Genomic DNA, 13,765 nt, shown 5'->3' with positions numbered 1-13,765 from the left:
TTAATAATTTCTATTTTTTATTTAATTTTATTATTTTTTAAATAGTTTTAAAAAGTTAATTTAAATTAAGTAAGTATATTACTTATAAGATATTAAACTATAATAGTAATTTTATTAGTTTTAATATAAAGCTATTCTTTATAATATTATAAGTAAGTTTTTATTTAAGTTAAAAATCTTTATAGCTTCTATTAATTCCTTTTATACTTATCTAATATTATAATTTTAAGCTTTAGTCTATTAAATACTTATAGCTAGATAATAAATATTTAAAGGATTTTTTATATTCTTAAGTTATTATAGAGCTATTAGATTATCTATTTTATATAAGTAATATATTAATTAAATTCCTTATTCTTTTTATTTTAGTAAATAATAAATTTATTAACTTTTATTAATTTTTTATTAATATCTTTTATTTTAGTAATCTAATCTTTAATTTTATTATATACTTTTTTAATAGTAATAGTATAGTTATAGTTATTATTAAAGTCTTCTTTATTATTTATAAATAGAATAGTTATTTTTTATATTTTAATTTTATTATCTAATTTAGAATTTAGAGTAGTAAGTAGCTTTCTTTTCTTAAATATTATAATTTCTAGATATTAATACTACTTAATAAAGTTATTTACTAAATAAAAGTAGTTAATATATTATAATCCTAATATTAGCCTATTAATAGTATTAAGTAAATATAATTAGTAATAGGATTAGGATATTATCTATTAGTAGTAAAGTAAGGTAGTTAAGTAGTATTTATAAGATATAGGTAAGAAGTATATATTTAAGTATAGGGGTATAATTATATTTAAATTAACTATTAGAAAATCTTAAAAGATAAACTAGATATATAGAGTAAACTGTAGTTTATATAGATATTTCCTTTCTAAGCTCTCTTTAGGTTACCTTAGCTTACTATAATCTTATATAATCTAGATTACTTCTAGATTACTATAAGTATAGGTGATCTAGTGTTTTTATAACCTGGTATACTTTTGTAGTTTACCCTTTTTTACTAGTTTTAACTACCTGGCCTTCTATCCTGGCTATATGTGGCTATGATAACTATATTCTTTTATTAGTCCTATTCTAGACTACTAGGACTACTTTATTAGTTTTATTAGTTTTAATTTTATTAGTTTATAATCTCCTATAGTTTATCTTTTTCTATTACGCCTGACCGCCTTAGGCCTTTAAAATAGTTAGCTTATAATATCTAGACTTTAGTTTATAAATATAGCTAAATTTCTTCTTAGTTTTCTTATTTTTTAAAAACTAATTCTATTATAAAAATAGCTTTTTAAAAATAAAACTTCTATTTTTAAAGCTTCCTAAATATTTATTTTAATTCCCTAGCTACTTTCTATAGTTCCTAATAATTCTATTATAATATAATCAACTTTAAAAAAGACTAAGGACCTTTAAGAATATATATACTAATCTAACTTTATCAATTAATATACTACTATATAATATTAGCTATTCTAAAAGGTTTTTAAAGCCTTTAATAAAAAGAATATTTAACTAGCTATAGCTTAAGCTAGGGTTAAGGCTCTAGAAAGCTAAATTGTAGTAATGAAGCCTAAGAAAAGGAAGAGGGTTAAAATAAGTCTTAATTTAAAGTTTACTACTATTAGGGATATATAGAGGTCGAGGGGAAATAATTTAGAAGAAGAAACTATTTCCATTAGAAGTAGTAATAGTAAAAGTGATAGTTTAGCAGCTTCATATATTAAAGTAAGGTGAAATATAGAAGAAATAGAAGATGGAAGATGACAGTGGCTATTTGGGCTGTTAAAATTTAGGGTGACGAAAAGGGGGGGGTGACGATAAGTAGGGGGTCCAACTTACCCGGCTTGGCGAAGGTATTGCACCGCGAGACTTCCGAAGCTGGACGTGCTACTATATACTAGGATCTTCTTTCCTTTGGCTGATGCTGGGCCGTTGGTTTCTGGTCTTTCCAGCCCCGCACCCACGTTAAACAGACCAACAACAGTGCTGAGGTTTCCGATCAAACCGACGGGGCCTCCGAGGTTAACATTCTGCGGGAGTTTGCTCGTCGTAACCTCACGGGCAATGACGCGTGTTTGGAAGGCACCGTACTTATCCCCGGTGGCCCCAGCAGTTTTCGCCGCTGCTACTTTGTCTCCAACTTGGAAATTGGTGACCGCGGAGCCCACGGAGATTACTGTGCCGCCGAATGAAGTGCCCAGGATGGCGGGGTATGGAATGGGGAAAACTCCGAACTTTGCGAGCTTGGCGTCGATTGGTATAAGGGCGATTATTTCATTTTTCACAAGAAGCTCATCAGGTCCGGGCTGGGGCGTCTTAACCTCCTGGATCTCGAGCAGAGCCTTGCCAGCCGGAATAATCGCCGCAAAGTGAGACATGGTAATTCTGTAGAACTGTCGGCGGGAGGTTTGTTTGGGAAATAGACGAGAATTAGTAGTGATGTGACTTTCCCTGGTTTCTCCTGCTCTTATAACGGCCCCCAGGTGCCAAAATGATTGCGCGGTCTTGCGGGGTGATTGATAAGCAGCAGGCGGACCGAGACCTCGGAGATGGCGCCATTGTGAGGGGATCAAGAAATCATGAGATTGAGATTGGTAGCGATAGCGACATCATTCTAGCTTTGGACGCCATTAATGAGGTTAGGAGCTGAGGTGATAGGTAATACAGATAAAAGGTAGGTCATTATTTATTTGGTAAGAGTAGCTTGTCAGCTATCTCAACATCAGTTGCCTTCCTCTTAGTAATGGTGCTTGGAAGTTGTCTAATTACCTCATTACCTTGCAGCCACTTCATAACTATAGCACTAATATACTTTATCTATATCCTTAACAAGTTACGTAGTATATCATCTCCATTCCCTAAGACGAACCTTAGGAGACCGGTAGTTTTTGCCCGTTTCGAGGTCTCCAGTGAATAGGTTAGCCAAGACTTGTCAGCAGAAGGCCTCGCTGTCTTAGTAATAACTGCAGTACTCTATATTTTATTCCCTGTCTGCTCGCGCTGAATTTCGAACTTATCATATCACCTACACCGTGGGGAAAATGAGAGCTTGTGTAATCTTGGGCCTCCTAACTATGATATACATATATACTCGACAGGCCCAACCCAGCTCGCATTATAGTGGAATATCTACATCGTTGTCGCGTCAGAAACTCCTTCCGTCATCGGGCCAGGACTGGGAATGTATTAAAGTTCACCCGGAAGTAAACTGTCTATGACCAAACTCGGACACTCCGCCTACCCCCACGTTACGATGACCGATCTCTCTCGCTCGGACATTCCTGGCTGGTATCATGAAGGACTGCATGCAAAAGGTATTTGACTGGGTATTCTCTGCCTGGATAAGGTCGGCCTTCGGCGCAGCTAAAGTACGACCCGAATGCAGCCGTGAGATGTTGAGAAATGGTTATATGCGGTGTGCCGAGTTCAAACTTCAAAGGATAGACCATAAGATCTTTTGTTTCCAAGAGCATACAACCCATCGGCCAGTTACTCTCCTTGTGATATCCCTGGGCGAGCAAAATGTCTCGCAAAACTGTCCTTTAACTAGCACAACAGGAAAGTTGAGTAACGGGACATCTAATGTAGTGTAGCGGCCCCGAGGCAGTCTTGCATGCACAAGGTAACTGGATGCATCACGATCTATCGACTTAAACACCTTTTGCACGCTGCCCTAAGACTTAGGGACTGTTCAAAACTCCAAATTGCTGGCCAGGCGCGGGTAGACCAGCCATTCTCTTACCGAGTTGGTAAACTGCGGCTTAAAACACTGTCCTGCGCTGCAGCACGAATATTCAATTCAATCCTAGTGAAACTCTTTTACCGAATTGCCCGACCCATGAACGTCCAACATACTCCTCGCAGAGATTCTATTAACTAAGGATACCCATATTCCTTGACCAAACAGTCCTTCCCCACTTTATGTCTCGGTAGCGGGTGGAGATCATCATAATCCTCGAAACGAAAGGGCGAACAAGCCCAAGACATGTCTCCAAGCAATATTATGATCTGCGGTTAAATAAGAGTTAGCGCTAGCCTGCCCTCTTAGACTTTGGTTGAACTTAAAGAATCGAGCACTGTAGAAGAGCACATACATAGCTATCCGCTTGGTGAGAAACGAGGTTCGTGATGGAGCTTGGCGATTACCTTGGTACCTCATGAAATCGCCAGGGCCGTCCAAGTCACCAATAGTCGGATCCCGGGATCCAATAAGGGTTGGGGAGGGAGATACCTGGCAGCGTGGACGTTGGTCAATGCCTGGAATACCAGGGGAGGCATCCTGGCTAAAGGAACAATTGGGCTATTGCGTGGCACCGATCATGAGGGATTGACTTTGCAGTTGCCCCTCTTGGGATCGCGGTTACCATTGTTCTCGCTCAACACTATACTTTTCCCCCAAGTTTTGAGACAGGTCTTATCGGGTAGATTTTCGCTTTTCAGAAGGTGGAGGTACCTCCGCGTCCGACCTCAGAGCCGATCAGCCTAGTTGCCCCCGACAAATTTCCCGGCTTCTAGGACGCCTCACTACTATTAGGTACTCATTCCAAATCGGCGAGCTGATGGCCTTAGTGATTCGCGAAAAGTAGCCAGCATCAAGGCCAGATTCCGCGGCAAGTTGTATTATGATATTTCCACTTCTTCCTAACAAAAGCTCCTACTAAAATTGTAATAGCGCATTCTCATGTAGGTTATGACGTCGTAAGAAGTTGATATAAATTGATGTCTTACCTACCCCTGATTCCGGAAAAGGGGATCCAATTCGATCGGGATCGCCAGCCTTTGGCCTGGGCTCTGGCCATGACGTCGTCATTGTGCGTTCTTTTACATGATAGTTTCCCATCTTTTGCAACTAAAACCATTAGTTGCGCTAGGATCTAGGCAAATCCATCACTGTCATTTAATCATGTCTGTCATACGTCGCCCTTTCAACCCTGGCGGCGTCGTACTTAGCAGGAGCTATTTCTAGCATATCTCACCACTGCTTTTTGCACGACGGAGGGACGCCGGCTGATTCCTTAAAGGAGCCTTCCCGAGTCAGTCGTGTCCGATGCCTCCGATCTGCACCGATCTATCAGGGGGGCACATCTAACAGCCACTCCCTAAATGCTAAGGAGGCCCATGAAAGCTACCAATAACTGCAAATAGCGATGCATATAAGTCTGTGTTGTGCGTACTCCCGTGCCCATCTTTCTATAACCTTCAGTGCCTCTTGCGTAGGTGTTAGTTCTAGAGTGCGAATCACGAGTCGACATCTGCATTGCTCCTCAGGCATCCCGCCATTCTTTGTTTCCCACTATTATTTATTTAGAAAACAAAAGCCTGATCCTATTTACCCATCATGCAACTCCCTGCATCTCTAGCACTATTTATTATGGTGGCGGCTCCGGCCCTAGCGGCCAGGCCTTTCTTCGACGAGCCAGATACCGGCCTGGAGACCTTCCTCACCGGCGAGGGTAGTACCTGGGAGCCGGGTACTCTGCCCAACCTGCGCGACATCCGGTCCCTCGCCGACTTCCAGTTCGCTGCTCGCCAGGTCCTAAAAGGTGACCACTACGCGTACTACAGGTCAGGCGCCGGCCAGGAGGGCAGTATGTACAATTGTGGCGGGCCTCACTCGACTTATTGAGACACCTATACCGTTGTCGATTCGTCCCCTTGCTGATTATTGATAACCTCTCCCCTTAGGCTATCGCAACAACCTCGAAGTCTGGGACAAGATTCCCTTCCGCCCTCGAGTGATTCGTCCAGTGACGCAGTTAGCCCAGTCGATCGAGTTAGCCCTGCCCTTCCCAAGCTCAACCGGGCACATTTAGACTTTGACAATTATTCCCTGTGACGTCTTCTCTAATACAGCAGCTTTTCGCATAGTATCGAAATCTTCGGCTACAACTTTAGCGCGCCGTTTTTTATCGCCCCCGCTGCGGACGCTTCACACGCCGACCCAGTCCGCGCTGAGCTTAACTTCATGGAAGCCTCCGGCGACAACGAGATCCTTTATATTGTACGCCCTTCTTCGTCATTCTTCACCCCCGCCCCCCAAACAAAATATGAAGGCCGTTTCTGAGCAGTCGTTATAGGCAGCTCTTTTGGCAAAAAAGACAATCGAAGAGCTTGATGCCGTTAAGCGGAACAACACCCGCAACGGTCGCCAGGTTATTTTCCAGCAGGTTCGTTGTTATCTCTTGTCCAATCTACTAGAATCTCTCGGCTTAGCCGGTCGCGAAGGACGGAAATGGAAACCCAAGAGCTAACGAATTTTAACCTAGATCTACACCAACAACAACCTCTCAGCCACCTGGGACGCTATCCGCCGTGCCGAAGCCACCGGCGCCAGGGCAATTGTCTGGACGGTAGATAACCCCGGCACGGCTTCCCGCGTTCGTGCCGCGCGATACAAGGATGCCGACTTGTATGATTGTCCCCAGGAGAAGTAATCATAAGTAGGCCTAGAAAATAAGTCGCAAACACTAATCGATACTATGAAACGTAGTCTCACATCCAGCACTCGTCCTAACACTGTAAGTCCTTGTCGTTGAAAAGCCGCCCAGCACAAGCTGCTTTAGGGTGAGAGATAATACTAATATGGGGTACCCAGTGGGAAACCTACCAGGAGATGAAGACCATCACTAAACTCCCCATTATTCTCAAGGGTATCCAGTCGGTCGAGGATGCTCGTGAAGCCATACGTGCCGGCGCCGATGGCATTTACCTCTCCAACCACGGCGGCCGCCAACTAGAAGGTGCCCCATCCGCCGTTGAGATTGCTTATGAGATATACCGCAACGATCCCGATATTTTCCAGAAGATTGTTGTCCTTGCCGACGGCGGTGTTCGATCTGGTTCTGACGCTCTGAAGCTCCTTGCATTTGGTGTCAAGGCGGTTGGTCTTGGCCGACCGTATGATTCCCCGCAACGCATGTTTCGAAATCGGAAGCGAAAAAGCAGTCTCTAACCAACCTGTATTCTGTAGGTTCATGTTTGCTAACTGCTACGGTTACGATGGAGTGGACAAGGCTATCAAACTGTTAAAGAATGAGATTGTTCAGGATGGCTGGAATGTTGGGATTAACTCCATTGCCGACCTTGGCGTTCACTTCGTAAGTAGTCTGGTCTCCGGAGCCCGGACATCTTGTTCTTTACATGTGTATTAACTATCGCGTAGGTTAACACGCGGCGTTTAGAACAGGAAGTAACCGTCGTCAACCAAGACCACTAGCCGACAAACAGACTTGCCGTGTTGTCGGGTTGTAGTTCTGCACTATGGGGTCACTTGGCCAGACTTGAACCCCATCGTTCAGAACCCCCACGCAGCGGCCAAGCAAATGAATTCTTGGGGACGTAGTAGTAAACACTAGGGATTCTCAGCTGTTGTATTGTGCGCCCTGCAAGTGAAGTATTCCCAATGACGTTGGTTGCAACAAGTTTCCGGGGGAATATTCGAGCGCCTAAAATATTACTCTCAAATACTATCGCTATCTAATCTTTTCTGCCAGAATTTCCTCGGGATCGGCGTAACTGGATTTTATACAGCCATCCCACAGCCCGACGTGACTGACCGCGGCTTCCTTCTGGAGTTCTCCATGGCAGTGGCCAAGGAAAATTCTCTAATTACCCCGCACCTCATCAGATTGATTGGTACAACATTAGGGAGAAAGGGAGTTTTTGCGAACCATCTGAAAATTACTCTCATCGTCTCAATACTCGGAAAGCGGGGCGCTTTGGACAATAGGGGCTCGTCTTGAGTGATCCTCTATTAGATTCCACTGGGTGACATCTTCTATGCCGACCACGAGCTAATCGCGTCCAAGATGGTACAGTTCCTCTAAGCTACTGCTAAGGAACGCCATGAAGCATGTACTAAAAGCACGAACTGATGATAGTATCGCGCCTTAGCAACGGCGCTGAAGCCTAAACGGGACGACGATGATGGTCCACCAGGAGCCGCGGCATCCTCACTTAGCCAGCCTTCAGCTTTGGACAGAGCCCCTTCCGCGGAGTACGTAAATCATTTCCAACGTTCCATTCCTCCGAGGGGATTAAGAATTGACGTCTCGCCCTGCTAGACATCGCACGATATCGGATTTTTCATTATTGCCACCCGCCTCGTTCGTCAACCGCACGAAATCGCCTAATCGCCATGCTGAGCCGCTCGGCCTCCGCGTCCTATACAAACCCCATCATGATAGGACAGCGGACCTAATCTTTGTTCATGGTCTTGGGGGTTCTTCTCTAACGACGTGGGCCTGGAAGGGCGACCCAACGAGACTCTGGCCTCAAGAATGGCTCCCACAAGAGCCAGAGGTCAAAGCTGCGCGAGTTTTGACCTTCGGCTACAACGCAAATTATCTCTCGCAGGATAGGAACACTTTCAACATATCCGACTTTGCGAAGGATCTACTTTTGCAGATGAAATTTGGTACTGATTCCGATACACAATCGCTGGGCATTGGTGAGGTACGTTGCCTGCGTATTACCCTTTATATATATAACACTACTGGCGACGTGCTGAAGTCTTGATACTATTGCAATTATAGAAACCCGTCATATTCATAGTGCATTCTATGGGTGGTTTGGTTGTGAAAAAGGTTCGTACGACACAACGAAATGATTTGCTGAGTTACCTTGGCCTTGACTTGCCGCTAAGGTCATCCTGGTCCAGGCGTATATTCTAGGAGCCGTCGATGCCGAGTTCAAAGACCTTGTCCAATCCGTTCGCAGCATCGTGTTTCTTGCAACTCCGCATCGGGGCAGCGGCCTGGCTGAAGTTCTCTCAAAACTTTTGTCGATCTCCTTACACTCTCCTAAGGATTACATTGGAGATCTGATTAGGAATTCCCCGCCAATATCTGATATCAATGAACAGTTTCGTACCTATGCTGGGAAGCTTCAGATTGTCTCCTTCTTTGAGACACACCCTATGCTTATCGGACTTAAGAAAGTTGTAGGTATCCAACCCCTAACTCTGAAATTCAGCAACTGCAGATACTAATCACCTCCTGTCTTTCTTTAGATGGTGGTTGAAAGAGATTCTGCAACCCTCGGCTACCCAGGCGAGATTACCTCACCTCTAAACACTGACCATAGAAATATTTGCAAGTACAAGTCACGGGATGATGAGAGTTACAAGACGGTTCGTAACGTGATCTTGGCCGTGGTGAAGACATTCAAATCAGAAGGTTAGTCCAAAAGCCCGTCAAAAATCTCCGATTATTAGTAGTTGTGCTCTAATAGAATAGTTTGCTTCTGAGTAGATCGAAAATCGCACGAGGATTCTGCGCTAGTTGCCAAAGCCTCGAGTAGTGCCCTTGACGAGATTTTCATGCGATTGTCGGTCCCGAGATGGTCGAATTCAGATGTTGAGGAGTTACTTGAGGACTACGTCCAGGGATCCTGTGATTGGATCCTCGAGGATGTTGTATTCGCCGCCTTTGCTTCTGACAAACGGATGTTACCAACAATTATACAGGTGACAGGCTCTCCGGGGAGCGGCAAGTCTGTTCTATCATCATTCCTAGGACGCCACCTACGAGAGTCTGGCCACCCTACTCAACTATGGTTTTTCAAATATGATGACCACTTACTGAGGTCTACGAGGTAGTGTATTCTTTCTCTCATCTATCAAATGATGGAGGACGATGCAGAATATGCCGAGCGACTCCGATTTCTATCTTGTGACTTCGAATCAGAGCTCAGATCCGATGTTCACACAATTTGGCAACGATTTTTCGTCAATATTTTTAGTCATCTTGAGAGGAAAAATCCAATATACTGGGTTATTGACGGAATTGATGAAGCGGAATCAGTTCCTACATTTGTTGGATTATTGACGTCCTTAAAGACCGCGAAATTCCCCCTCTGCATCATCCTCCTATCACGGCCGCATCTTATTTCGCGTGTCCATGATAAGCTTAGAGCCCCATTATCGGGCTGGCTCTCTCATCTCCCTCTCGAAACCCCGAAGCCAAGCCTGGAGTTATATGTCGTTGAACAGTTGCAATGGAGTGTATGGCCTGATGCGTTCAAGTCTTTGATAACTACTTCACTTCTCGAAAAGACCCAGGGGAACTTTTTATGGCTCTCTATAGTTCTGAAGGACCTAATTAACTGCGATACAGCGGAAGAGGTACAGTCTGCTATTAACGAAACGCCATTAGAACTCATGAATATGTATGCCCAAATGGAACAACACCACCTATAAGGATTGGGAACTGGGGATTCACGACGGGGCGAGTCGGAACGCCGACGGATTAAGGCAATCCTCGCTTGGGTGGCCTGTGTGGAAAGTCTACTTTCATTGGATGCGTTAGCCGAAGCGCTGAGCCCTGAATTCCAAGATATTCTCAACTTGAAATACACCATTAAAAGACTTTGTGGCGATTTCGTCGTGATTGATAAGCGAAACACCGTCACGATCGTCCATCATACCGCCAAGGAATTCCTGACGAAGGAATCAACAAGCATTCTTAGGGTGCAATCAGATATCTCCAACCAAACGGTGTTCGAGAAATGTCTTGAGATACTCTCTGGGTCTCAGTTCCGAGTGCTTCTTAAGAGCCAAGGCGGTGTTGGCGGCCTCCTGCGCTACTCGTGCCTCTTCTGGTCATACCACCTCGTATGCAGCGATGAGTTAACGCTTCGGGCCAATGTACTCAAAAGGGTTGCAGACTTCTTCAGAAGTAAGGCCTGTTTGAGCTGGATTCATGCTGTCGCATCCACTGGGCGCATCGGTGCGCTGGTTGTCACCGCCAAGGACCTGAATAGTTATCTTAATCGGTACAGGGTTGCCAATGCCAGCGACAATCCCCTCTCTCAACCACTGAAGGAAATCGAGTTCATTGGCAATATGGCTACGGAGTTGGTACGGATCGTGGGGAAATTCGGCGTACACCTATTTCGCTATCCTACATCCATCTACAGCGTAGTGCCTCTCTTCTGTCCTCCATTGTCCATTTTCGGCCAATACTTCTCTGCTCCTAGCACCAATCCCGCGTGGCCCAAAATTTCTGGTCTTTCTGCTACAACATGGGATGACTCTCTAGCAAAATTACCTCTTGGTCATGGGCAAAGGCCTAAGAGAGTGTACTGTCGTGGTGGCCATTTCGCGATTTTGTCGTCTGATAAAGCCGTGAGATTATACCAGTCGTCGACTTTTCAAGAACAGCACCGGTTTACCCATAATGAATTCCTTCTCGTGGCACAGTTTAACCGCGAGGGAGATAAACTTGTTATGTGCGGTATCAGGACGATAAAGGTCTGGGAAATCCGGTCTGGCGCGAACTCGGCCGAGTTTCCCAACCTAGCGGGGTCCGCGCGACGGATGTCTGCTCCTCAAATGACTCTTCTGAGATTATCGTCTACTGTGCGGATGCTACAATGTGGCGCCAATTTATTTCGGAGGCAGAAGAATGGCGTTTAGTCGACGGTGAATCATTGGGTGAACCAGGCAGACCGGGAGAAGGTCACCGAGGGAACCCGATTTGTACTTGCTTCAGCCCGGACGGAAGCCAGATCGCAGTTTCTTATAAAGGTACGTCTATTGAAAGCAGATCTACAGGAACGGGACTTCTCATCGGCAGAAGCAAAATCGTGGGTGGCCGAGACGGCCGTTGGCAGGAATCCTTCGGCCATGCCACACGACTTGCTTGGAATCCGGCGACTGAGCATGTGGTCGGCATAAACCAAAACGGCATAATATTCAAGTGGTATCCCCTAGATCTGGAACGGCTGGAGATGGATAAGTCTCCAATCGCGGCAGAAATTGCCTGTAGCCCGAATGGGAAGTTCATCGTCTCCGATCAACGTGACGGCTCCTTAAAGGTCTTTGCCTTTGACAACTTCAGCATTCTATACAGCCTCACGTGCGCGTCACCACCCGCAGCTCTCACTGTTAGCAGCGATGGACGCCGCATCTATGACCTCCGGCGATCTTTTTGTAACGTTTGGGAGCCCAATGCACTCACGCGCATGGCCGAAGAGGACGAGAAAACGAGTGATACGCCCAGCGCTTTAAACAAGACGTCTGTGAATATGCCACTCGACGCCTCCGAGGATACCACAAGCTCAAAAGATCCTGTATCTGCATTAGTTGGCGCCGGGGTGGGCGAAGCATATGCCTTTGGCAGTAACAGCGGAAACCTCACTTACGTACCTGGATCCGGTGTCGAACCAGTCATTGCTTCTTGCGGCTCGCTTGATATCATCTCTATGTCTATGGATATAAGCGGGTCAATCGTGGCTGTCGCTACTCTCGACAAGGCAATTTCCGTCTACCAATTCGAAGTAAGCGATGGTGGCAATGTTGGATTGTTGCGATCGTTTTTCCGTCGCTCGACCCACCCTATACGCCAAATTGTCGTTTCTGGCAATGGCTCTTTTCTGGTTGCTCAATATGAGACCCTCTCCGAGGTGTTCTCGATAGTCGAAGGAACCACTGTCGCGAGCTACCCCATTTCTTCAGAATCGTCACGTTGGGCGCGAGATCCATACAACCCGACGGCATTTCTATGCCCCAACGAGTCACAGATACTATTGTGTGATGCGTTGGGGGAGCATTCCGGACTTGCCGAATTGATAAGTTATCGATATATCCATTCCTCTGAAGGGCCAACTATCACCGACGCTTTTTCGAAACGTCTCTACAGAGAATTGCGAAGCTAGGGGTCAGTAAAACTCTGATAACTCCAAATGGAACTCACGCCTTGCTTCAACTGTCCCCGACTGCTTCAGCGCGGTCTAATTCGACATGCCTGCTATTTTCCTTGCCCAAGGCAGGATCCCAAGGCCGCCATTCAAGGGGTACGCTGGCAGCATCAACGCCTTCAACCCAGCTCCTCCCTGGAGCAGTCGCGGCGCAGATTAAAGTCGCTCTTGGGTTTATACAAGGATCACGAAACAAGAGCCAATATTTTCCGCCTGCGCACACAGACAATGATAAACACACCTACTCGCTTGTGTTTATCGACCACGAATTCTGGGTATGCTCTTATAATCTTCAAGGTGGGGACCTAAGTAATATCGTCCGGCATTTCTTTTTACCTCGAGATTGGATTCTCCTGGATGCTCTCGAGCTGGCGCATGTGACTCCTGATGGCCGGTTACTATGTCCTCGGGATGGGGAAGTCGCGGTTATCTCTAATGGGTTGAGGATGCAGTGGGACGAGTAGCAATAGAAACATCTTTTAGGACCGTATATGATCGAATAACAAGGCCAGGTTTATGGATGACTTTGTAGTTATTAGTCTAGTAGTATCTTGAGACGGAATTGGACAGGCTTCTTAGCACGGCTAGACATGTAACTTCAATTGAGTTCTCAACAAGTGGGTTTTAGCTTTTCAGAGTGCCCCCGCGTCCGACCTCACAGCCGACCTGCCCGACTGCCCCCAGGAAATTTCTAGGCTTCTAGGGCGTTTTGCTCCTATTAATCTCCTCCCGGGGAGTTAAATATTAGTCTAAAAGATCAGATCCACCAACCATAACCCTATAACAAGCATCAGAGAAGTACTTTTCAAATAAAAAATAGTAGAAGATATACCTGTTTTGAAAAAGGTGCTGTTGTACACGTCGAGGTTCTCAAGTCGATACTCCTCCGCCGCCTTGGCTGAAGCCTCAAAGCTCGCTGCGTCTGCTTCTTCAAACTTATTAAGACATTTGACAACCCAATCTACCTGAAGTTCTAGGAATGGGGGGCCATTCACCAATCCCGACGGGGCCTGCAGACCGTATAGAATAAAAGCATTGGGAAAGCCGGGAG

General features: G+C 45.4%; 2 protein-coding genes across 2 annotated transcripts; one reads left to right on the top strand and one right to left on the bottom strand.

Annotated features, from left to right (window-relative positions):
* Positions 1–1,668: 1,668 nt before the first annotated feature.
* On the bottom strand, positions 1,669–2,393 carry SAPIO_CDS2229 (uncharacterized protein; the record flags this gene model as incomplete). Its single annotated transcript, XM_016785314.1, has 2 exons — positions 1,669–1,681; positions 1,855–2,393. 2 exons carry the CDS (start codon positions 2,391–2,393, stop codon positions 1,669–1,671), a joined length of 552 nt encoding a protein of 183 aa, XP_016645192.1.
* Positions 2,394–5,353: 2,960 nt separating this feature from the next.
* SAPIO_CDS2228 (uncharacterized protein) lies at positions 5,354–12,874 on the top strand (the record flags this gene model as incomplete). Its single annotated transcript, XM_016785313.1, has 17 exons — positions 5,354–5,603; positions 5,701–5,779; positions 5,869–6,016; positions 6,114–6,182; positions 6,282–6,445; positions 6,506–6,533; positions 6,611–6,912; positions 6,986–7,112; positions 7,509–7,650; positions 7,909–8,011; positions 8,079–8,469; positions 8,660–8,956; positions 9,026–9,191; positions 9,267–9,407; positions 10,323–11,319; positions 11,592–12,294; positions 12,809–12,874. 17 exons carry the CDS (start codon positions 5,354–5,356, stop codon positions 12,872–12,874), a joined length of 4,173 nt encoding a protein of 1,390 aa, XP_016645191.1.
* Between the last annotated feature and the right edge of the window lie 891 nt (positions 12,875–13,765).

The sequence above is a fragment of the Scedosporium apiospermum genome (genome assembly GCF_000732125.1).
Source record: "Scedosporium apiospermum strain IHEM 14462 chromosome Unknown SEQ_SAPIO_0085, whole genome shotgun sequence".
Lineage (NCBI taxonomy): Eukaryota > Fungi > Ascomycota > Sordariomycetes > Microascales > Microascaceae > Scedosporium > Scedosporium apiospermum.
This window is presented reverse-complemented; position numbering and strand designations above follow the sequence as displayed.